General features: G+C 47.7%; 2 protein-coding genes across 3 annotated transcripts; one reads left to right on the forward strand and one right to left on the reverse strand.

Moving 5' to 3' along the window:
• On the reverse strand, positions 1-9,103 carry Sgsh (N-sulfoglucosamine sulfohydrolase). Of its 2 annotated transcripts, none has more exons than XM_075701536.1 (6): positions 8,886-9,103; positions 7,361-7,627; positions 6,516-6,666; positions 4,924-5,162; positions 2,030-2,205; positions 1-839 (listed from the first exon to the last, which is right to left on the reverse strand). In XM_075701536.1, the coding sequence occupies exons 1-6, from the start codon at positions 8,974-8,976 to the stop codon at positions 228-230; spliced, it is 1,536 nt and encodes a 511-aa protein (XP_075557651.1). In that variant the 5' UTR covers positions 8,977-9,103; the 3' UTR covers positions 1-227. The 2 variants fall into 2 exon arrangements, with proteins under 2 accessions (XP_075557651.1, XP_075557652.1); XM_075701537.1 differs by lacking the exon at positions 8,886-9,103 and adding an exon at positions 7,699-8,236.
• A 164-nt stretch (positions 9,104-9,267) lies between these two features.
• On the forward strand, positions 9,268-16,036 carry tank (EI24 domain-containing protein tank). Its single transcript, XM_075701538.1, has 2 exons — positions 9,268-10,483; positions 11,822-16,036. The coding sequence occupies exons 1-2, from the start codon at positions 9,555-9,557 to the stop codon at positions 12,012-12,014; spliced, it is 1,122 nt and encodes a 373-aa protein (XP_075557653.1). The 5' UTR covers positions 9,268-9,554; the 3' UTR covers positions 12,015-16,036.
• Positions 16,037-25,726: the final 9,690 nt, after the last annotated feature.

Raw genomic sequence — 25,726 nt, forward strand, 5'->3', positions numbered from 1 at the left:
TGGGCAATACAACACACTTAATTTCATTGTCTTGTCCATGTGTCTCCTGCAACGCAGAAAAATGGTTCTGATGTACCCATTACACTGGGCTATTGGCAGATTCGGCAGTCAGTGTCAACCATCGTTTCACACATAGTATGTCATCGACGAAGCGATGGCTTCATGAAACGTTTAGTGCTCTGTCTGCGTCTGTGACCTCTACTCATCTCTCGGAGAATTTACTCTGCTTAGCGTTCGTTGAGGAGTGGGAGACACCTGGGATCCTCTTTGAATGAGCCCGAATCTTCCAGAACCGAATGCGGCGCACAGATCCAGGGGTCCTGTGTTGTCTGCTGCCACTTGAAGAGCAGCTGCTGGAGCTGCGACAGAACCGGGGCATAGGTTTCGTTCTTTGCAACATTGGACAGCTCGTTCGGGTCTCTGTCCAAATCGTACAGCTCCCACTCGTCCCTGTAGTAGTAACCGTCGAGCGTCTTACTCCAGCAAAGTGGTTCCCCGCGCTGCGTCCGGTTCAGCAAATCTTGGAACGTCGGCGACACGTAGAAGTCCTGGTCGATTGGGAACGGCATCTTGTAGTTGAGGTTGTGGACGAGCTTCAAGTTCGAGGAGCGTATCATTCTCATGGGGTAGTACATGGTGATCTCGTGAAGGCTGTGGCTTGCATAAACAAAATCTCGCGACTCTGCCGATGCTGATCTTTGTGGAGCGAGCAGCCGCAGCAGTGAAGAGCCTGTGAACGTGACCGGCTTTTTGAAGATGGTGTATTGCGGAACAGGAATGGAGAACCACTCTAGAATGGTGGGCACAATGTCCAGGAGGCTGACCAGTGCATCTGAATGCTGTAGCATGGTGGAAAAGAAAAGTAGTGCAGTGTGAAGAAGAGGTTTCACTGCTGTGGTTAATCACACAGACTTTGATTTAGGCAGGTACATAACTTGAACACTCTGCGTAAGTTTGCCAGAAGTTAAAAAGAATGTGCTACAATCACCATCATGGCCATGAGTGGCTCCCAGAGTCAGATTTTATACACACAAATACCCAAGAATGTGCACATGGGGGCAGCCAGTGCCTTAGCTGGTGGCAAGTTGCTTTTTCGCCCACTTCTATTTTTCTTTACGTCAGCATTCCCACAGTTCTCTTCAAAATGAGAAGTGTATTCCATTTTGCTTTTCTTGGCTTCGTTATCTATTGGCTTCATATGGTTGTGACTAACAATAGTTTGGCCTCTCAGTTCCCATTCTTTTTGTTCACTAAAGTTAAGGTAATTTAATTACTTAGTAACTTCCAATTGTGCGAGTTGGTAATTGATTACGTTTTGGTGGTTATTCATACTCGCAAAGTAAGCTTCTTGTAAGTTGCTTGTCTAAGCTAGCACCCATCTCTTCCACCACAATGTTTCTATGATACATAAACAAGCTGTGCGATTGGAATTTTTTTAAACTGATACTTTTCTTGAGGGCAGTACGCCATTTAGATATCGCTTGAGTGTGTCCTCTAGAAAAATGGTACTAGAATCTAACTTGAAACTAATTTGCGAGTAATTAGTTACTTTTTCCACACTTAGCATCCTACTCAAGTAATTTTAGAAGTGTGTTCATTAGTACTCTTAACTTTTCAGCCAGGTACCATGTCTTACTCTTTCAAAGTAACTTGTACTTGCCTGCTTTAACTGTTGCGTACATGTCAAATAAAAATTGATTGTCATTAAGCTTAATGCAGTGCTCTGTTGGTCCATTGATCCATGTAATGTCACGCTTGAACCCTTGGGGCAAAAACAATAAATGCACAGCTAATCTTTAACATTGCCTATATGAAAATTTGTTGGGTTGTATGGCAGGTTGCTGGGTCACATGAAGCAGTAGATTGCAATGAAACTGCTTAGTGCCGTCATTGGCTCAGTGCTCCCAAATCTGTAGCTTTCTTTTTTTTTAACAATGTTCACAAAAAAAAGACAGCGCTAGGGTGAAGATTGTAACACCTTATAGCCTTGACAATGACGGGTTCTAGAGCAGCGAAGTCTCACCCTTACCGTGCCAGCAGACCGTGGTTCTTCTGGGTTGCTCACTATCATGGGTTCCTGGACGCCAGGCTCGTATAAGTTGGTCCGTCCATTGGGAAACGGAATTCCATTGTCAGAAGAGTAGATAATGAGAGTGTTGTCACTGAACCCAGCAGCGTCCAGCTCTGCCAACACAAGGCCAACTCCTGCATCACACAAGATAGCACACTGCCATTATTGCCCTCTCTACAAATGCAGTAAGTCACTCCAGCATAATAATGAGTAATGGATGAGTCAAAATGTGCACTTGCATCACATTCAGACCACTCTTGCAAGCACGTGCACATCTGTGCAGTACGGTGAAAGCCAAGTATGGAGCGACACAAGTGATGAACAAGCTTGTGCGTTTGCCAGGAGGTCAAGCTAATTGAGCATAGGATGGTCTCATGACTATCTAATTTAACAATATTTTGCAAAACTGCCAAATTTTAGAACACTTCAAAGGAACTAATAGAGCTTACAGTCGTGTAATTCTGGGATTACCACGTCACAAATGCTGGGAACTGCATCAAATAGGAAGTGCAAAGCAAACAAAATTGATACTATTCCGACGTACCGTTAATTCCTGAATAGGACCTGTATAAACTACAGGGTAACCTCGATATAACGAAATTCAGTTTAACGAAATTTTCGATATAACGAAGTATAACTTCATAACCTCTTGTCCACTGAACTGTCTTTACAACCTCAATATAACGAAGTTGTTTGTATGCTATTTCAATATAACGAAATTTCCCTGCCGCCTCAAAGGAATGCCGAGACAATAAATGGAAACTTCCGAAGACGCAGGTAGTCAAATGATTGACTTACAAGCGGCTGCGTGCAAACGGCACCTCTCAAATCGCGCGCCGCGCGACAAGAGCGACCGCCCAAGTGGAGCCGCATCATGCTCCGTTATGAAGTCCACGTGCGATAAGATCCTATCGGGCCACGCGCACTGTGTGCTTTAGGTGCGAGTGAAAGTGTGCGGGAGTGAGACAAGAAAGATGGCGGCTTCACTAGTGCCACCTTCCGACGCGAGCAAAGGGAAAGAAGGGGAGAGAGAGCTCTCGGTAACGTGATCAAGCGCGCTCGAGGGAAGGAGAGGGGGGGGTAGGTTGGCGCGCATGGCTGTAAGCGCGACTGAGCGCATACGCAGCCGCGCATCCTGCTTTAGAGGTAATCTGCCGCGTGTGCGAAGAGCGGGCGTGCCGAGACGGCATGGCACCGTGTAACCTGTCTGTACCGCGCTTTTAGTATTGGAGGTTGCGTAATCTCGAGTTTCGTTGACTCGTTCGAGCGAGAGGCAGACGACACATTCGCACACCGCTGCCGGCGCTTTTCCTGATAGCGTTTCCCAGTGCACGCGACGCTATGAGCCGCGGGGGCAGAGCATATGTGAAAGCGTGGCTGGCTTCGCTTAACTCGTACCGCCGATAAGATATCGCCGACGTGCGTGACGTGAAACCGTATTATTCGTCGCCGACTCCCAAATTTATCGAAACGAATTGTTTTCGCATTCAAATTTGCTTTTCTCGGTTGCTCGATGATTTGGAATATTCTATGGCCCCTTCCCGTGTAAGAAAAATCTATCGTCGACTGTACTCATTTGCAGAAAAAGGTCAAATTTCGATTGGACGAAATTTCGATATAACGAAGCAAATTGCCGATTTTACCGAATTCGTTATATCGATGTTCAACTGTTGTAATATCTCGTGTAGCCTGTAAACTAATGTATTATATTGGTCCTTTTTAGATTTTGTTTAGCAAATTTCAATGTCTAGCTGCTTTTGGTGCAGATTTAGGAACATTTAGGAATTTAAGGAATTTAAGTTAGGAACAGTTATATATATATATATAATTATGTGGTTTTACGTGCCAAAACCACTTTCTGATTATGAGGCACGCCGTAGTGGAGGACTCCGGAAATTTCGACCACCTGGGGTTCTTTAACGTGCACCTAAATCTAAGTACACGGGTGTTTTCACATTTCGCCCCCATCGAAATGCGGCCGCCGTGGCCGGGATTCGATCCCGCGACCTCGTGCTCAGCAGCCTAACACCATAGCCACTGAGCAACCACGGCGGGTAGGAACAGTTAGGAACAACAGTTAGGAACAGTTAGGAACATCTACATTGCTTTCTTTTGGGGGGGGAGGGAGGGGGACGTATATTTCGAAACTGGTTTCATCACCAGAATTTGTTCCAAATGGACATATCTTGCTTACTATAATATGTAAATTGCAATATGTGCAGTAGAGAAATCAGTTAACTTAATTAATGGAATTTCGTAAATTAAATCAGTTACATATTTTGATTCCTCGTACAAGTAATGTTCACCTCTTCAAGTAATCCGGCTCGAGTACTGGAATTGCGCTATGTTCCACGGGTGATTAAAACTTCTCTACAGCAAAGAAAAAAATTGTGCAGGTCCAGTGCACATCTTCGAATCTATGTGAAGCAAAGCTTCCTGAGGCGACTAATCGAATGCTATAAGTATGCCCATTACATTCCGGCACCTTTAGCCTAATGGAAGCTGGCACACACGAATCTGCTCTTGTGCACTCATGGTGTGCAATGTGACATGTGCAACAATCAACTCAAATAGCTGGTTAGCACTGGCATGATAGAAGTATACATGCGATTGTGGCCTAATGGTTAGAGCATGCTATGTTGCTGTGCTGGGGGACCAATGCTCGACCCCACATACCATCGGGTGCAAAATTGAAATTCTTGCTATCTTTCTTTTTTACGTGTGAGCTATTTGAGGAGACAGCAGCAGCACCCAGCAGCCACGGTCAGGAAAGTCCGGGAGAGTTTGTGAATAAATGTTCGCCTTAAAAAACCCGGTACAAATCCATCAAAATGACGAAGAAAAATCCTTGCCCTGGTCCAGCCGCCCGACGGTTGTGTACTGAGCTGCTATGTCCTCTCGTGCTGCGGGCGTGTCTGGAACAAACGAAGGCACAATGACTTGACTGGGATCGTAATGCTCGGGAGTCCAGTCTGGGATGCGTCCCATGCCCGGAGAGCCGTCACCAAACTTTTCACAGAATGCGCCGTACTGCGGGTGGGTGTGGCCGCAACGATGAGGGTCATGGAAAGCCACGTACAGGAAAAATGGCCTGAAAAGGTGGATTTCCTCACATTTTTCTAGTAATCAGTATCTTGAATTAAGATAGCTCGTGATACATAACAAAACCACTTGGCAGGGCTAAAGACAGGGACGAAAACAAATACAAGTACGCTATACGTGAGCAGGATACACAAAAATATGTGTGTACCTTCGGATAAAGGTCAGTTGGTAGTTGGAACATTTGTATTTGTCTCGACTCATCTTTGACACCATCTTTCACTAGCAGTCATCTTTGGAATCGAGTTATCATCTAAGAAGATGCGTTGCTACCCGCCGTGGTTGCTCAGTGGCTATGGTGTTGGGCTGCTGAGCACAAGGTCGCGGGATTGAATCCCGACCACAGCGGCCGCATTTCGATGAGGGCGAAATGTGAAAACACCTGTGTACTTAGATTTAGGTGCACGTTAAAGAACCCCGGGTGGTCGAAATTTCCGGAGTCCTCCACTACGGCGTGCCTCATAATCAGGAAGTGGTTTTGGCACGTAAAACCCCATAATTATTATTAGATGCATTGAAAGCGATGCAATACAAGTTCAAAATAAAAATGCAATTGTTACTTAACAGGCATATTTGAACAGTGAAATTTTGTAATCAAACTAAATATGAATGCTAGAGGCAAACGTCCTCAAATGATTTAATATGTTATTTCTTAACAAAGCTAAATGGATAAATGTTTGCATGGTGTCCGTCTGGTGAAAACAGGCGCTCACTTGCATTATTTCAGACATGCATGTAATGATGTAATGCTCAGTCAACTGAGGAGCTTGTAGATGAGAAACAATCGCTTTCCGTTACCTGGTCCCGCCATACATTCAGTTCGGTGGAAAGTACGTTCAGAACACATAACCGAACGGCACAGTTGTCCTCGTTGAAGGCGAGAGTTGCGAAAACACAGCAGCGCAAGCTGTTTTTAACGAGTTCCAAACATGGTGAAAGTGGCCCAGTAATAAAGTGCTTTGGCTAAATCGAGACAAACAAATTCATATACAGGCTGCTTAGAAGTGAGGCGATCATGTTGAATGACTGTAAATTGCAGAGTGGAAGTTGTATTCCCCGTGTATTTGTTCAGGGAACTGGCGCCTCTGCACAATGACCACAGCTCTCCTGCAGTGAAAAAAAACAAAACATTCAGAGTAGTCCTCTCTTGTCTCAATCTGTGTCTCCCTCAAAACTTCGATAAGTAGGATTATTATTAATGGAAACAAATATTTGACAATATTGAACAGTGAATTCTCAAATCGACTAGCAAAGACTACTCACTTCTTATTCAAGATTTCGAATAGTATTTGCATGTCCCTAATATATTTGGGCCTGGCCATGTTTGTTACAATTTTCTTTTTACCTTGTGTCATTGGTAGAGAGGAACTTCCGCACAAGGTGTTTTATCTTCGTAATGTTCCGTCCAACTTGTAGAATAGAGTTGTTTTCCTCGGTGTGTGCAAATTCGAAAGGGTACACCTCTTCGGGTCCAACATGCTTTTTACCAATAATGCCTGGAAGAAATGAAGTGACAAAGGAGAAGGTGCTTTGCAGTACAGCAAAGTGCAGTATGGCACGGTCTTCGAGGTAAGTTTCCATTAATCACATTCGAAGGCAAATGTGGACACTTGAGAGCCGCACAGATGATGGTAAATAAGCATTCCTCTTTTTTTTTTTTAACATACCAGGCAACTAACAGTGGAAAATGTTACATTCGAATAGAATAGATCAGGGAGGCAGCGGGCGTCAGCCTGCTGCTGGTGGTTGGCGGGGACCACTTACTGTGTTGGTAGTGTCGCGTTACATTGAATGATGCAGGCCACAAGATGTGATTTTGCTACGGAATTCGCATGAGAATAGAGCAGCAGTAAGTGCAAAGTCTTTTAAAGAATAGATTTATTTTGGGGGGGGTGGGGTCATGTTTTGTTCGTTTTTGCCGTTGGTCAGTGGTCATACTCTGCTAGGAAAATGTTCGTTCGTTCACCTTCTCGCGCGCTCTCACTCGCTATTGTATGTTCTGGCTATTGGATCACATTCACAATTATTGTCAATGGTTTCTGCACAATTTCATTAAAATAATTTTAGGGAAAAGATTCAGGTTTCCGTGTGGAAGTTTCGGGATCTTTCCGAATGTCAAAAGGTTCTGTCAGTGCATCGTGGCTTGCCGTTGTCACCAACTTTGCAAGAACACCCGCTTACTAATCTTACCAGTTCGAATGCCATGTTGAGACAAAAGCAAGGGCAGCGACTTGACCTCCGGGAATGACTGGAAGGCATGCACGCCTTGGTGAAGGCCGTACATGCCATTCTGGTGCATTGGAAGACCAGTAAGCAGGCACGACCGGCTTGGTGAGCAACTGCTCACAGCGGTGAAGGCCTTCCGGAACACAACTCCCTGTTGAGCAAGCTTGACGAGATTTGGTGTCTTGCAAGCGGTGTTGTTGTAGACGCCAGTCTCAAAACCTCCATCGTCAGCTACATACAAGGAAGAAGTGGAAATTAATTGGCAAACAAATACAGCATAATTTGCAAGTATATTTTGGCACCTTTTATGTAGCATATAGTGGATCAGCATTACAGATATGTGAAGACTGGAGCAGGTCTGTACAAACAGATAATCAGTGCTTTTTTTTTTTAATAATGATGTGCAGGAAACCGACACAGATAAGAGAAAGAACTCCCCTCCACCCCCCACACGCATAAGCGTTCAAAAGAATATACAGCAGACCGTGCCAACTTGCTGAAGGACTTAAGTGCACCTTAATTGTGTGCCTTAATTATTTATCATTCTGTTTCAAACATGTGTGTTCGATCTGTGCATGCAGACAGCAGTTCAAGCTTAGCCATCTTTCTATTCACGTCTGGTTGTTCTGCAACACAGATAATAGCAGTGAGCGAAACGATCATGACGCTTAATTGCTTGCTTTCAGCCGAGCGAAATGACCATGACGCTCGCTTGCTTTAAGTCTGCATCCGGCCCTCTCGCCTATTAACTGCGCGTCCTCTAGCTAGCTCCTCCTTTCACCACTGGCTTGCGAAACGCGCACTCATTATAGTGACACAAGCATGGAAAAAGCAAAGGTTCGCTTTCTGAAGCTTGCGCCCCTGAACGGATATGCATATACTGCGCATGCGCCCAGATAATTACGTCAGCTGGAGTTGGAGCACGTGAATGCACCATTCATGCATGGAGAAACGCCTCCTTCATGCATGCATATATATAACGATCCATTTTATTTTATGTCGCACTGCCAATTTCGATCGATTGTGATCAAGAAATTCGATCTCCATCAATCGCGCTCGATCGAGATCGAAAGCGCACCGTATGACGTAAGACGTCCGCTGCGGCTAATTGCCAGCTGAATGATTAAAATAAAAATAGTTGAGGGATCTAGCTAGGTGTTCAAACAAGGAGCTGGCGGATCGGAACAAGTACATATTTTTTCTCACGTCCGTATCTAATCCATAATATTAACGTGCGTGTTTCTTACATAATAATTGCTAATAAGCGCGCGTGCATTATTCCGATTAAAGCAAACTACAGGAACACATATTATATATAGTTTTATATTCCATCTAAATGTACTTACGGGACAATTGCATGGTATATGAAGGTGAATAATTGAACTTACTATTCGCGCACGGTGGAAAGCAGGGAAGCCCGAACCACTAACGTAAAATAATTGTGCAACAGTCAACTTATCGCGGTGCGTTGTACTCCGAGTGTACTCACCTAGTATAACGAGTACGTTTCTCTGTCCGCTGACCTGCAGTATCAGCAGAGCAGTTAGCACCAAACAGACTCCAAAAAATCGACAGATCATTTCGCTTCACTTCGGAAAGCGCGACAACGCTGACACATGTCGAAAGTCAAACTTATCAGAAAGTGCCAAGCAAACTGATAAACTTGCCGCCGCTCTTATCGGTTTCAGTTCCTGTTTGAAGGTCTGATCAGCCGAGCGAGTTTACTAGCAATGACAAATGCTGAAAGCACTGAGCGCACAAGAATACAAAGTATTATTATAAGAAGATATAAAAAATGAAGAAACAAAGCTTGCAGAAAGAAATATGCGTGTTTTATAGCGCCACCTATAACGGGTATAAGGAAAGCAACACAGACAAAGCAATGCGCAGACCCTGGTAACCGAGTGGCGTGTGTGTGTGTGCATGTGTGACTGTGATCGTGAGTGCTGCTTTTATCCTGTAAATTTTGTATTCGTAACCACTCCCATTGTGCGTGTGACGGGTGTGACTGACTGCGTGAGAATGTGCAATCTTAGGACTGTCGAATCTTTGTAGCGCAAGCAAACTGCGTCTTCTTGGTCTACAAGTCAGCTGAGAGAGGAACAACAAAGTTTTTCCCCCCAGTCACGTCGCAAGACACAAGTGGAGAGAGAGAGCGATGGAGGACTTGAAGTGCGGTTTGGTGGGACTAGCGCGCGGTGTTTACGATTCCATCGTGGGCATCGGCGTCGTCAAAACCCTGGATGCCAATCAACGAAAATCTGCTCAGAGAGCCGCGGACGCGGCGTCACAACCCGCAACTGCCCTGGCTCTACGCAGGGCCGCGGTCCAGGCTTTAGCCTTCGGAGCTTCTTCCTCGGCGGTTCAACAGCAGCATCCGTCGTCCCCGCTACGGACTAAGGAGGAGCCTTGGCTTCTGTACCGCATTTTCCAGTGCTGTCTACTGAACGGCGGCGTCTTCGGACTGAGCATAGTCTCTTTCAACTACATGCTTCTCCCCGCCGTCCAGTCGCTGATCGACCTGCTTTTCGGCGACCACCAAAGTTCGCCGGCGAACAACATATGGACTTGGTTGCATCCGCTGCTCAACTGCACGTTTCAGGCGCTCTGGGTGATTCCGCTGTTTGTGCTAAGCAAGATAGTGAACTGCTTGTGGTTCCAGGACATTGCGAACATCGCGTTCCGCTACATCACGGGCGGACGCCCGACGCTTATGACCAGCGTGAGCCGCTTCCTCTCGGACGTGCTGTTCAGCGTGCTGGTTCAGACGCTGTTTTTGTTCCAGTCGCACCTCGTAGCCGCGCTGCCCATCGGCAAGATAGGTGAGCTCGTCAGCCTGATCCACCTGTCGCTGCTGTACTCTCTGTACGCATTCGAGTACGTTTGGTGCAGCCGCGGCTGGGAGCTGCACCGGCGGCTCTCGTTCATCGAGTACAACTGGCCGTACTTCATCGGGTTCGGCCTGCCGCTGGCCGTGCTCACTTCGTGGCCGACGTCGTACTTCATGAGCGGCTCCATCTTCTCGATCCTCTTCCCGCTGTACATCCTGAGCGCCCACGGTGTAACGCCGACCACTGGGACTGCCAGGTAAGCAAGCGCGTGTTCTACGGGCCGGCCAGATGATGCTTCGCTTGGAGCACATTCTTAGTCCCCAATGGTGTGGAAATTCTCGTCTCGCTGCTCGACACCTTAGTGGACAGCTGTCTTCGTGGGCGCAGCAGCGAATGACTAAAAGTGACTTGGTATAGAAACGACTTAATGAGAGGATGGATAGTTGGGCGTGTTGGTTAAGCGTGATCTGAAGTCAAGGCGCTAAAAACGACGGTGGGCAAAGAAGGAACACACACAGGACGCCTGGAAAAAAAAAAAGAAGGCGCCCTGTGTGTGTGTGTTCCTTCTCTGTCCACCGTCGTTTTAGCGCCTTCACTTCAGATCATGCTAAACGAGAGGAAATGGTGCTGGTGCTACTTTGACATGCAGCGCTCACTTATTTGACCACGACATTGATTTGCAGTGGTGACAGAAGGACCTATGATTGTGACAACTAGAACATGTCAGCTTTTCCCCTACTAGTTGATTAGACATGGACAGCTTCTTTGTCTTTCTGCTAACACAAGCATTTCGTAGGGCGAGCCTGTTTGGTTTGTCTCTTTCGAGGGTGAAACAATTTCGGGATCTGCTACCATAGCCAGCTTATATTTGTGTTGGCCATAGCTGGGTTTGCACTGACGTCATCCTAGCCACTGATCTGAAGAACTGGCATGGTGAGAACCCGCATCCGTTGGCGTCTTGCGCTGTGATTTTGTAGGCTCTCCCGTGGTTCCGGCATAAACGCCATCTGCAATCTGACTGTGTCGCGATAACATCGATGCAGGTTAACCACGACAAGGAAGATGATGCATTGATGTCATCCTAGCTGCCACATTGGAGCAGGAGCATAACAAGAAGCTGTGTGTGTGGCGTCACATGCAAGTTAGCAGGGCTCAGCTTGAGAGGCTTTGTTTTCATGTGCATCGCAAGACTGCTGTTCTGCTGATGCAGCTCATGACATAGATTGAGCACGTGGACCAGCACGACCTCCTCTGCTCTGTCCTTGCATTAGTTCTCAGTAGTGCAATCTAGTTGGTGCTATCAGTAGATTCCACTAAAAGGCCAAGTCACATTGTGAAGGGCCTCCGTTTCCTTATCTTGGGAGAAGATGTTATTGACTAGTTGGTCCTTGCTTAAGGCTATAATTACTTCAGTGCGAATGCGCAACTACAAAGAAAACTGTGCATAGACGCATACCCCACCACACAGCTATAAAGTGTCATCACAGGTGCTACTAATAGCAACAGTGCGTGTGTTTTCCTGCAGGGTTTATTCTTAACACTGCACTTTGATCTATATCGTATTGTGACCATGCGCTACCTCTCGTGCTTCCAGGTTTCCCCTTCAACTCTTCTCTCCGTCCATCTGGGTCTCCAACGCAATCTTCCATCGGTTGACAGCCAACTGCACCACCAAGCCCATTCGTCCCACAGTCTCGCGACAAAAGCGGTCGGTCACCCGTGAGCACCGGAAGCAGTCCTTGTCTCCCCGTGCATTGCGCCCAAGAACCGCCGCCACTCCCAGCTGATGGACCGGCACAGCCACGCTGTGGACGTCTTGGTTTTACTCCATGCAAGGTTGTCTAGCAGTCACCGTCGCATTCGTAAACCGCACCGTTTACGAATGTGACGGCCTCCCTCACAGCATCGATACAACACATGCCAAGGCCACCAGGATTGGGTCGTCTCACGACCGAGGTGGCTGCAGCAGCATGCAAGCATTTATCATTGGATGGCTGTTGCTCCAGCGACTGTGTGACATGCCCAGCTATATCCAAGGGCACATCGCTGTTTTAGTTTTTATTATTATTGACCTGGTCAGTCAAGGTTTGAGAACCTTGTGATGTGCCCTTGACTGCCGTGTACGAACTTTTTAAAAGCAGTGCAGGGTTTATTGCGGTACTTTGGTCACCAACAGTTGCACCTCGGTTGTCACTGCTGCATTGCATCAAGAGCACCCTGAGCTGTCTGGGCACAGCTGTGAACAGTTCCATGCACATAATATAAAGTATGCTATAGAGATTATGTTCTTTTGTTCCTATTGAACAAAGCATCTTTTATAAGGTACCATGTCGAAATAAAAGTGCATGTTTTATTGTTTTCAGTTGCAGTGCTAGTCTCTCTCTTTCACCGCATTGGTGTCAATCAGCTTATAAAATATTTTTGGAGGTCTGAATTGGAATAAGCCTTGTTCCTTTAGCCCCATGTCATGCAGGACCATTGAATAAAAGTTAATAATTTAACGTAGCATGTACACGGATAGAGCACACGGTCGTGGTTCTTAATTAATACACCACAGGCATACTGTCTCAATTTCTTGCCAACATATGCCATCACTTATGCCTTTTCATTTTAGCTAGCAAGCAGCAGCACTCTATATTTCTTTGTAGAACTGATGTTAGCTATCAGGTCTACTACATATAGACCCTGATAGCAACCCTGATATCAGAGTCCATATGTGGTAGACCTGCATATCATCTATTCTTATCTGTGGCTGCTAAATATTGTAGAAACATGATGGTGAAAGTTGTTTGCTGGCACTGCTATCTTAAAGAGACACTGTGGGGAAAATATTAAGCCAAGCTAGATCAATAGATCATTATTGTTTTCTGTGTGCCAGTACATCACTTCGTTTGTGGAAAATTGCTGTCGAAGGTCCTGATTCTGCTCATCAATTTCAACCTCCCACGTCAAAATGGACGAGTTGACATAATGTCCACGTGATCTCCCTCTGTGTTGCTTTGTGTGAATCAGCCAGTACTAATGTCGCAGAAGAGGTACCGCAGTCCACAGCAGATGGCACCACTCCAATTTTTCATTCATGTCCTTTCCTCTTACAAAAGCTCTCTTCTTGCTATGACTGACGAATTCGTTATTACAGAAGTGTAATTTTTTAATCTAGCTTGACCTAATGTCCTTTAGTATTTCTTTAACTTACTGTATAACGGTCAATAACTCTTAACTGTCTTTTACATGTTTTGTGTACACTTCCCGACCAATAAGGACCTCCCTATATCGGCAAGCTCAGTATCGGCAGCCAATCAGCTTGTCAATGTTGCATGCCAGCTGTGCATTAATTGGTTATGGCTAAACTGCTTTAAAGCACACTAGCATGAAGAGTGGGACCATGGCTTCTATAGCTCGCGTGTGCAAGCTCTACTTTCACGTGGTCGTATGGTATTGCAGAAACGTTTTCCATCTGCCTTATCTGTCGCAAAAGCTTGCGGTACATTATTGCACATGCCCAAGGCTCGTGCATTTAACGTAATCCCCTCTTTCTTTTTCTTTTGTGAAGAATTTGCAGAGCTGGTAGGGAGAAGTTTGTGGGACATTGGCGCTGCTTTCTGTCAATGCTAAGAGGGTAGTAAAACAACTTCGGCTTCCATTCGATTTGCCCTGCACTTAGTGAAATAGTTCCCACCAGTCCATTGCGAGTCCTTGCTGATGCAGAACCGGCACGGCACGACATACACAAGCCCTGCACTACCTCTCGGATGAGTGCAGGAAAGGCACTGTTCTGAGACCCCCATTGTCACAAATTCAAGAAATGTACTAGGCCAGTATGGGCTGCTGGCCAGGGGAAGTGCAAACTAATCTGAAGTTTATTTCAACAGGCAAACACTGAAGGAAAACATGCAATGTATAAACATTAGGTATGGACACACACAGCGAACCATAACCATCATGTGTACAATCTTTGGGGGTGCTGTGGGGAGGCACACCTTCAGTGTTCTAAGAACGCATCTTGTAAGGCTCTTCAGCCACCGATAAAGAAAAGAGACCATTGAAATGCACATTTAACGTTTCAGTCTGCGTGAGCTTGTTGATGTCATTTTTATGTGCAATATAGATACTTTTACAGCTTTCCCAACTAACTATTGCAGTCTAGGGTTTCCACAATGCTGCTGCTAGAAGTGGTTTCACATAATGTTGAATAGCTTGTGGTAAAGCAAAGAAAAACTCAGCTCGGCTAGTAAGCAAGATGGTCAGTGTAGCACAACACGTACTGTTGCAATAATTTTGGTCCTTAAATCTTCTGTCCTTGTCTCTGTGTGGCACCACTGTTCATCCCAGTTGGGCTAGAGTGTTAAATATAGTACGTGTAAGCAGCACAGAATGTTTCCTGTTCCACTACATCCCCTCTATTTCGTTTCCTGGTCCTATTCAGGTGTACCTCCATGATTAAACTGGTAGCAGTGTCTCCACGCACTGTGCATTTTAGTTTTATATGAGTCTGTCTGGGTAAAAAAGAGCAGGACACGAAGAATTTCGTAGTGCTCACTTGTCATTTCCATTACTCTTGTAGTTACTGTTAAGCAAACAATATGAAAATGCCTTAGGAACAGTTTGATTGTTTCTCTCTGCATATATATGCGTGCATGCAGTTAGTGGACAGAAGTCACTTGTATATGCCTGGAAGTGGAAGCTGAAGTCTTAGGGTCCACGAAAGTAATGCGCAGTATGCTGAATTTCCTTTTGTGTATGTGGGCTTACAAGGCCGCAAGAAACTTGAAGGATTAAACAAGAGGAGCACTTCTGTCTTCAGGTTTCATTTTTACTTCTCGTTCACTCTGGGACAGCTTATTCAACCTCGTAGGCACAGTCTTTACGAACGAAGCTTTGCCACTTTCAGTATTTATTATTAGCTGATAGCACTGGTGAATCCAGAATATATATGCTTTGATGAGCCTTCCTTCCCCCCTGGAGGCTACCTTCTATCTGCTCCTGGCGGATACCAACTGTGAATAATAGAACTATTGGCCATTGTAGAATGCCATGCTTACTTTACTAGCTCTGATGCAAAAAGGGTGTTGAAGAGCAAACCTGACTGTTGTCAGTAATTACTTGGGGAACTTATTTTGAACCTTTGTCATTTATCGCTCACGTGACAACAAAGTGGTGTGAATCACAAGGGGAATATATACTCAAATGGAAGTCTGTACTAATTCCCCAATGCAGTTACACATGGGTGTTCCAAAGAGGCAAGGAGCCACCAATATAGCCTTTATTTTTTTTGTTTTTTATGAGGACTTTGCTTTTACTTCAAGCTCGTGCTGCATTTGTGCAACATAGGGTTTTATAGACACTGCAAGCAAAGCCTTCTGTGTGCTGGACAGTGCTTCGAACGTGATATGAGTGTATTGGTGCTGGTATTATTTAAATGCTGAGAGCCTGTGATCATGTAAATCAGTATGTAAATATAAGACCTTTTTTTTGTGTGTCGCAGTGGTGCATGACTTTCTTAAGATAGAACCAAATATATACATACTGATACAAATGACTTGCTTGTTTGGACGAGGAAGCCTGGATATGGGTTCGTGTACTGTGTGTGTGTTTGTATTGTATACTGTCTGGGATGAGCAAGTTTTATTGTTTTTAGATGACTGCTTGTTTTGTTGCCTAGTATGTCACTTTTTGTTTTCTTAGTGCAATGCTTGGGTGTCGCTAATCTTGCTAAGTACAACACCCTTAACCATTGCTGCCACACATTTGGCTTTGTAAAAGCACACTACTTGGGATGCAAATAAATATGTCTGAAGCTTTGTGCACATTTTTGTTTCTTTGTGATTCTCTCTTTCACATTCAAGCAGTGATGCCCACTTTTGGTATTTTAGGAGAAACAATTTGAAATGAAAGTTTAATCACTTGTCGCGTAAAAGAATTGAACCTAGCATGTAAATTAGCACACGCACACAAAAGAAAGCATAGTGGGATTTAACATTTGAAAGCAACCGATGACTATGAAAGGTGCTGTGGTGAGGAGTCAACGGATCAGTTTTGACCACGTTGGGGTTCCTAAAAAGGATACTAAAGAAACACAAGCGTTTAGCTTTATCGGTAGATTAGGCTTCTACAATACCGAGAAGGTCACTTTTGCCATGAAAGGAAGCTCTGTACGCTATGAAAGACCATAGACGTAGTGATGCCGCCTCGAAGCTTCCACACTAGCCAGCCGTGACGTCGCGAATTTCGAGGGCGTCTGCTCGGGTCTAGTTATTATTTTTTGTCTGTAAAGATGGCTTAAATTGCATTTTAAATGAGCCAAAGACTGAAATTGGCAGGTTTCGATGAATTTTACTGCACCGCAAAGGCTTTAAGTGCGAAAAAAAACCCTCTAAATTCATGACTGATGTGCAGGCTGATGTGCGTGAGTGATGTGCTTCGGTGGGAAATCCCAGAAATGGTCATTTGGCTTTTTTTTTGTTATTCGTGATCAAGCTCTTGCCATGAAATTAACGAAAATGAATGAATGCTTTGCTAGTTTAAACTGATGTAGCGTCTCCGTCGTGTCCATTTAATGTACGCCCAAAATCGTACACAGGATTACCGAACAGCTATGATATTTAAGCACGTGACGTTACGGATGACATTTCTGCCATCGGCGTGGCCGTTAGGTTCCGTATAAAGTCCAAGGGCGATAATGTCGCCGCGCGCCGTATGTACGAGTAAAGCGCGCGAGGGTGAGCCGCCTATCGCGGCACCATCTTGCGCACTCAAGGGAAGAAAGCGGGGAGGATGCGTGCCGTCTTCCGTCGCGCGCAAGACTGCGGGAAGAGGGTAGGGAGAGGGCGCGCGCCTGCCCGGACCGCAGTATTTTGAAAGCCATGTGCGACAATGGCCGAGTCCGCCGCGCGCTGTGTTTTCGCGGCTTAATTCGCGCTGATGCGAGACGCAGCACGAAGGTCGATTCGCTCGCTGCAGCTGCCGCACTTCCTCATTCCATCGCCTTGACAGCGAGTTTCTGCGGTCATCAAGTGAGCTGCGTTCGTGTTTGCTTGTGCACGCGTGACATCATGCTTGTTCGTTTAGTTAATATATGCATTTGTTTACAAGTTTATGCCGCCGATAAACCTACTATCCTTGCTTCGTACAGCTGTCCACTAATTTACTGTCGCAATCGATGCTTCGCCTTTCGGGCGAAACTGCCACTTTTTGCAGAACTAAAGTATTACAAACAATGTACGAGCCAGTTATGAGTATTTTCTTTCCTCTTGTGTGTACACAAACAAATTACATAGCTCTTGTAACCAGTTTGGCCTCTTCGCGAATCAGGTTATAAAATGGTGGTGACATCATCTTTCTGTTGGGGTGGGGAAGGGGTGGGCGTGGCAATGTATGCTATACTTCACATTCAATTTGGGATACGGGATAGCGGTTTGGGATATATCACTGTATTATTGTTCATGTTCAATTTACAGCACGTCCTCGCAGTAGACGAAATAAATGTTTTAGGTTTGGATGGCCGCGAATATATACCTCATATGTATTCGTATTCCCCCCCCCCCCCCCCACTAATGGAAAAACGAGCGTACGGCACTTTTCAAAACGCTCACGAACAAGTATGGGCGACACGAGTATGTTCTTCCGTGAACGATATGTAAACGGCACCAAACTACAAAAGGCAACTTTTTGGGTGCGCGTTTATTCTCATTGTCTCGTTTGCGCTTAGATTGTTCCGTTCAGTTCGTGTTAACGGCCAACTGCTTTGATTGGAATAAAATGCAGTGAACGCAGTGAACACAAACAGCCGTGCTTTGAGGTTCTAACTGCTGTCTTTTTTTTCCTTTTCTTTCTTTTTGTTTTTTGCTTTTTCTGAATGCGTGCAAAATTTTTGAATAACAACCTCACTAATTTTGACCCCTTTCCCTAGGTCAATATATCTATATCCTCTTCCAAGTCCTGTTGTGCTGGTCATTCCTAATCTGGCCCTTATGGCGACAGTGGTATAGAGCACAACGAGAGTTTCTGTTAACAGAACTGCGCGTTTCAAAGCATGGCTGGGCCGGTTTCGCCACTTGGTCAAGAGGGAAGCGATAAGGAAGAGAGAGAGAGAAGTGGTTCTTGTGGGGAAGGAGGAAATGCTAGCACTATTTTCTGGAACCCATGCGGGAGCACGGCTCAGCGCCAGCAGGGTGAGGAAATGGGATTAAAAAAAGAGAGAGGGTAGGAGGGAGAAAGGTAGAAGGTCGTCCTAGCAGCATCAGAGCAGCCAGACAGGGAGGGTTCGACAGTGGGTTCGACCGGAGGAGTAGGCTGGAGATAGACCGTAGAGGAGGTGGCCCAGTAGAAGCGAAGTAGTGGCGAATCAGGAAGCCCGAGGTGGTGGGATGGCCGTTAGGGCATCCGTCTTTTTAGAAATCTCCTATAGTCTCGCCGAGAGCCCCGACGAGTCGAGGTACTCGACGGCACTTCGGAAGGCTGGCAGCTGATTGCGACAGGGGAAGAGGATATCTTCCTGTCGTGAACACGGGAGCCCCAGGCGGTGGAACTCTTGCAGAAGTCGGCCACGGTGTTGCAGGTGAGCAGGGCAGGCGAGCAGGAGGTGCTCCAGAGTCTCTGGTTCACCACAGGAGGCACAGGCTGGCGATGTGGCTTTCCCAAGGCGGTGCCGGCGGGCTGCCGTCCAGTAGCAGCCAACTCGCAGTCGGAGCAGCGACGAGGCATCCCTTCGTAGGAGGCCGTGGAGGCCGGACCACGGTACCCGTTTGTCCGGGTGGCAGGCGATGATGTGCCGGCGCAGCTTGTGTCTCGACGAGTCTGCGGCCGTTACAGCAGGGCTGAGAGGGACGCTCGAGTGGTGGGCACTTTTTGCAAAAGTGTCCGCCTCTTCATGGCCCGGGATCCCCACGTGTGCCGGTATCCAATGCATGGGATAGTGAACATCCTGCGTTCTGAAGGGCCGTCAGTCTTGAAGAGAGCAGCGCAACCCCAAGGCTAGCCCTGTCAGGGTTCTACAGGCAGAGCAGCGCCGCCTTGGAGTCGCAGAAGATGGCCGCCGAGGTCACTGGTAGCTCTGCTGCGATAGAGCTTGCATGCCCCGGGAGACGGCACAGCTTGCTCTTTTGCAGGGCCGGCGCAACGCAGGCTGCTGTGGATGAGCCCGTCTCCGATATCACGGATCCATCGACGAAGATGTGAAGGTGGTCCCCACCAAGTCTCTCTTGGAGGAGAGAGGCTGCCGTCTGCTGTAGGGCACATGTTGGGGAACTGTTCTTCGAGACACCTGGCAGCTCCGTCGAGATAGGGATTGGTGGTCGATGTGGTGGGCGAGGCTGTACAGCGTTTGCAGGCGTGTCCCCTATGACCTCCTTATAGAGGCCACACAGCCGTCCCATGTGTAATGCTGGCTGGGAGCGTAGGCGGGTCAGGAGTGCTTGACCATCTGCGGCATGGTGTAGACGATCAATGTGTCGTAGCCCCTGTTGCAGGAAGAGTAATGTCAGTGGCCAGGCACCTGCCTCAGCCAAAGTGGCGGCCACTTGTGAGGTTCGGGGAACACCAAGACAGAGCCGTATTGCTGACCGGTGCTGCAGCTCTAGTTTCCGTAGGTGGGGTGGGGGCAGCGCCACGACAGGGCCCGGCGCAGGAGGAACCAGAGCTGGGTGAGCCTGTGCTCCAGCATCAAGGACCGCTCGAGGGGCCCCCTAGCTTGGCGACTACTCAAGTCACTCACCGGCAAGAGGACGAGCCGTCAACCCGTCCTCGCTGTGGCCATCTCGCTAAGAATCAGCGAAGAGGCCCTCGCGGAACTTCTGGCGGACCGGTTCGCCCCTCCAGTGCCACAGAGTGCAGCCATCCTGCCGGTCGGACACCCGACCGGAAGGATTGGAAATGGGGAGAAGGAAATATTACGAAATCGCCCCATCCTCCTCACCCCTATAATCATGTCCTCGGGCGCGCGTACGAACGCATGAGAGCCTTACGTGAACGTCACTATACTTAATGCATAGAAATTATATCTAACGCATCGTATCAGCTACAGCTGCTTTCCTGACAAAAACCGAGGGAAAGATTTAGGAGTGACCATTTCGTAAGTCACAGCATGTCTGTGACTTACTGGAAACACGGTGTAAATCAGGACTACGCAGCCGGGGGAGGGGGCGCGCATTTCCTGAACGACATGCTGGAAAAATTATAGGCGACCCTAATCTTTGACTTGGGGCACTCGCGCCTCGGCGTTGTTTTATGGGTTAAGGCAGCAAACGCTTTTTCCCTGGCACGACATGCGGGCGAGGGAGGGCGAGGAGGAAGGGCAGCACGCGCCACCTGGCGAACAGCGCACCTTAAGCGTGAGAATGGAGTGACGTCACAACCTTAAAAAGCGAGAGAGGAGGGAGTGACGTCACATCCGCTCTGCTAGGCAGATGTTCATTTTACCACAGGCAAGTGTTTTCCATTAATTAGCCGGTTAAATATGCCACCTTGTGCGTGACGTCATTAGTGACGTCATTACTTATGCTTTCTACTTCCGGGTTACCAGGACTTTCGCCAAAGTCGTGCTGACGTAGCGGGTTTCTTAAGTCTACGATTCTGTGCTTTGGTGAGCGGTAATAAGTGATTTCTAATTAATTCTAAATATTCCAGACACTTCAATAACTCAACTTGCAACTAAGCTTGGGCTCTGATATATCATCATGAAGCCCATGAATTTTGTACTCTATTATTTTTCTGCGTTTTCTAATTTATTTTAAATTTCGTCCCCGATTCTCTTGGGAGGTGAACCGGAAGTGCTGCGCAAGAAGCAAGAGTGTCACTCGATCCTCGTGCCGGTTAAAAAAAGAAAGCTTGAACCCTCTGGGGCTTATCTCGTCCCCAAACAATATTCGTCATCAATCTTGCGTGCCCTTTTCCTTGCTTCAACACTGCGCGCCCCCTACTTGCACGTCCCTAAGGGTATACGCGTTATCAGCGTCACATATCATTGCTGACAGGGAAGTAACGGGCGCTGAATTTACATGAACGGAAGCACAAGCAATTAAGACAGATAAAGATTATTGCTCGGGGGGGGGGGGGGGGCAAGATATGCCCAGTGCGTCCTAACTTTTTTTGTATGTACTAATACTCCGGGAGGGGCGAGCTGCACATCGATGGCTATTCGATTCGCCGGTACACCGCGGTCTGTCTGCAGAATACTGTGCAGGTTTCGCGCAGAACGAGTTCACAGCATTTGCTGCATCTGCGGGAGACGCGTACGCTGTAAAACAATTTGCGTCCTTAAAAGTTAGTGGAAGTGTAAATGTGTCTATAACTCATACCCTTTCTGGGTGTAAAGGTGTGAGCTATGAGCAGATTTACGCCCTCTTTGACTTTTAAGAGTGTAAATGCGTCTATAACTCGACCACACCCTTTCACCCGGAAATTATGTAAGGGTGTGACTTATAGACACATCTACACCCCTACAAGTGAATCGGGGTGCAAATGTGTCTATAGTCACCCCCTTATACCCTTTCTGGTTGTAGAGGTGTGAGATAAAACAGATTTACACCCCCTTTCACTTTTAAGGTTGTACATACTCTTAAAACAGTTGCATGCACCCTTTGGAGTTTATCTGCCTTGCTTGCATTTCCTTTCTTAAGAAACTCAACGCTCCCTGCTTTCCTGTCGAGAATGCTGTGTCACGCTGATAACAAACAAGCCGTTCGTGGCTTGGAAGTACCGGGCTCGCAGAGTTAAAGGAAATACGGGCAAGACAAAGGATTATTGTTGTGGGACAAGATAAGCCTCAAAGGGTGTAAATATTTTTAAGAGTGAATGATGAAAGACTGTAAGTCAGCGTTTCTGGATTTAAAGGTGGGTGTTATAGACAGAATTACATCCTCGTTTACTTTTGAAGATGTAAATTGTTTTACATTGTATACTGCAGGACTCGTGCACGGGCGGTTCCGGTCCGACTCATGAACGAGCACAGAAGAGTTAACGAAATAGTGTAAGTGTAAAATAAGTGTAACGAAATAGTTCACGAAGGTCGCGACAAATCGAAAGAATATGTATAGCATTTCGGCGAAACTCATTTCTATAGGGCTTGCCTTAATGCGCTGAAAATCCCAGCCAACCACCTGCGTTGCATTAACTTCCACGATATGTTATTTTTTATCCATTTAACTAAAAATATCAAAGTTTCCACAACCGCCGGAAAGGTCGTGTAAATAGTATTGCAGAAATGTTGCCCATATGTAACAATTGGAAATTTGAGACGTACTATAGATGCCCTGTATAGGGCAGACATATGAGATTTACATTGCATATGCTGCGACTTTCACGCACATACTTGACTGCCCGCATATCAGGGCCTTTTATGAAGAGTTCGGTATAATAAGTATTACGTTTGCAGCAGACGCTGTGGGACAGATGCAATGAGCAGAACGTCAACACAGTAAGATCAGGTACAATAGTGTGCACACGCATGTGCACATGCGCCCGCACAAAGAAGTACAGTATACTCATTCTTCACGGCCTTCCGTCAAGTACAAGTAGCATATTGAATTAACGGATGTCGTAAAAATGAATTGTATAAAATATTAATCAAAGTGTACACATTACCTAAGAGTTTCGGGTTGTAATTTGAACAGAGGAGAAAACATAATTCTGTCATGGAGAAACGGGAAAACAAAGCCTCCTGGAGAACAAATATTGCTGTCTGGATAAAAAAAAAAGGGTCTGTATCAGAAGTTGTTACAACATGCATTAGAGATAATGCAATAAAATTTATAGGTCGTCTCTCTATTAAGTAAATTTTAAAGCAACATATACTGTAGACGTCCTGCATTTTTCTGGCAAAAATGTAACTAACTGCCTGTGACGTCTAGCAGATGTCGGCTTGGACTTAGACATTAGGACCCAATTCGTACATTGCAGAGGCATTTGTGGCTTAGGCGCTACAGCACACATACGCTAAACAAGCCTCTGGCCCGTATCTTGTCCCTGAACAAAGCAATCGTCAACGGTCTTGCTTGCTTTTCCTTTGTTTAAACATCTGCGCTATTTACTTTCCTGTCAAGATCGCTAGTTCACGCTGATAACGCGCGTGCTGTTCCTGACTACAAGCACAGGGCGATATGACGATTGTTGTTTGGGGGCAAGGTATAAGCCAAGTAAGTCCCAGAGGGGGCAAACTTTTGAAAGAGTCCACTGCAACGGTGATATAGCCAATACCACCGTAACTTGTGGGGATGCGTGACTCTCACGCCTCCCCTGAGATCTAGTTTTCCCGCATGGCTCGTCTCCTGCAGGGCGGCTTCGCCCGCCGCGTGGCCTGGCGCCCGCGGCGCTTGGAGTGGTACAAGCGCGGTGCGAGAGATGGCGCGAGCGTCGCGCCGCTGCGGGGTTACTCGGGCGTCGGGAGACAAGGCGCGGGCTCTGGGGGCTGTGGGGTTCGAGACAGGAAGCGGGACGGTCGTGCCGCACGTGAAGCGACCCTCTTGCCCGGTCGGCGCGCGGCGGGGACGTCTCCCGCGTGCGCGCCGACCCATGCTTCTGCGAGACCGCCTCGCGTGGCCGCCCTCGAACGCGCCACGATTCGCGTGACCATACACGCGAACGACCAGGCCTTGGGATCCAGCATGGGGCGAACATATTCGCTCGCTTCCGGTCGCGGTGAGTCAGACTTCTAGATTTGTCGCGCGCCCATCGGCATGTTTTGTGGATAGCAGCTCGGCTAGCAGGCATTGATTTATGAAAGGTGCAATAAATGCCCTTGTGATTGTTTGCACTACTGTGTTGTCGTTCCTTTGTCCCAAGAGCACGGGTGTGAGAGACCCCACATCTGGCTGCCCAACGTGGGACTCTTGGGGCATCGGACGATAGTTTTAACAGTTTGCTTCGTTCGAGACCTTTGTTTGAACCGAAGCGTAGGCCTAGCGTGAATTTTGATCGCTAGCGTCGGCGGCGTGCTTTCTTGAGCGAGGTGATGGTGGCGGTAGTGTGTTTGAACATGTCAACATGCTAAGCCTTTTCGCAAGTGTTTTTTCTTAATGGCATTCGTCGGTACGAGAGCCACGTGGTCTGCATCCTGGGAGAGCGAGGCTGAGCGCCCGCAGAGCAGTGGCAAGCCTGAAGCGAGTGAGTACGGAAGCCTCGTGGGTGATCCGAATTTCTTATGTAAATAGCTTCTTCTATCTCTTTGACTCGGATGAAGTCGCGGCTCTGGGAGCCGGGTGGCCGCGGGCCACGGGTGCCACTACGGGCTGACTGGTATTGCGGCCTGGCACCGGGCGCTCCGACACCGTCTGGGACGGTGGGCGCCGCCAACTCGGATGCTTTGTGCACCGAGCGGAGTAGGACCACCTCACAGAGCTAACGTCTCCTCGCGGCTGCCTGTTTTGCGCCCATTTTGGGTGTTGTTTTTGGATGCCGGTTGTTGTCAGGGTAGCGACGCTTTAGGCCTAAGGCTTTACGAAGCTGCCTGTCGCACGTGGAGGGACACAACCTGGTGGACCGTGGCGTTGAGGTGTTGCAATTCGCTTCCCTCATTCTATTTAGCCTCGCACGAACTGAAATTACTCGTTCGACTCAAGAAAGCGAGCTTCGTTCACGTGAACTTAGCATCTGAGTAGCTGCCCGATCTTTTGCTAGCCGAGTTGAACATCGTACCACGTGGGCGATGCGCATGCATAATTCCTCTCCCTTGCACTACTTTAGTGTTTGCCGAGTGTGTTGAGTTTACGCAGCGTGATTGGAGTCACCCCTGGTTTGCCGTCACCTGCACATCGTCTGCTGCTGCCCCGGACTACGATCGAGCCACCCCGGGCGATGGTGATGCTGTGGCCAGTTCGGCGCGGCGACTTCGGCGGCCTCCTGCATCCAGCTCACAACCCTCGGTGGCGGACAAAAGAGCCGGCGGTCACCGACAGCTACGGCGGCTCTTCCCAGCAGGGCGCGTCGGCGCGAGCGACGCTTGTTCGTACCGACTACTGCGTCGTCGTCTCCGGAGTCCTGGCCTGGCATCGTGCCGTCGAGTCTGCAAAGCTGCCGCTGTGACCGGCGGACGCCAGCGGTGCACCCAAGGACAATGTCGGCTCGCATGCTATGGACAGCGTGGACATTTCTTCGGCGCGACCACTGTTTAATGTTCTACCTTGTTTGCGAAGCACAGTTTGATGTTAGACCGTGTCACATGTCTCGCCGGAATATGTAGTGATTTAAGGTTGGGGGGATGTGGGGATGCGTGACTCTCACGCCTCCCCTGAGATCTAGTTTTCCCGCATGGCTCGTCTCCTGCAGGGCGGCTTCGCCCGCCGCGTGGCCTGGCGCCCGCGGCGCTTGGAGTGGTACAAGCGCGGTGCGAGAGATGGCGCGAGCGTCGCGCCGCTGCGGGGTTACTCGGGCGTCGGGAGACAAGGCGCGGGCTCTGGGGGCTGTGGGGTTCGAGACAGGAAGCGGGACGGTCGTGCCGCACGTGAAGCGACCCTCTTGCCCGGTCGGCGCGCGGCGGGGACGTCTCCCGCGTGCGCGCCGACCCATG

This window comes from Dermacentor variabilis, chromosome 8 (genome assembly GCF_050947875.1).
Source record: "Dermacentor variabilis isolate Ectoservices chromosome 8, ASM5094787v1, whole genome shotgun sequence".
Taxonomy (NCBI): Eukaryota; Metazoa; Arthropoda; class Arachnida; order Ixodida; family Ixodidae; genus Dermacentor; species Dermacentor variabilis.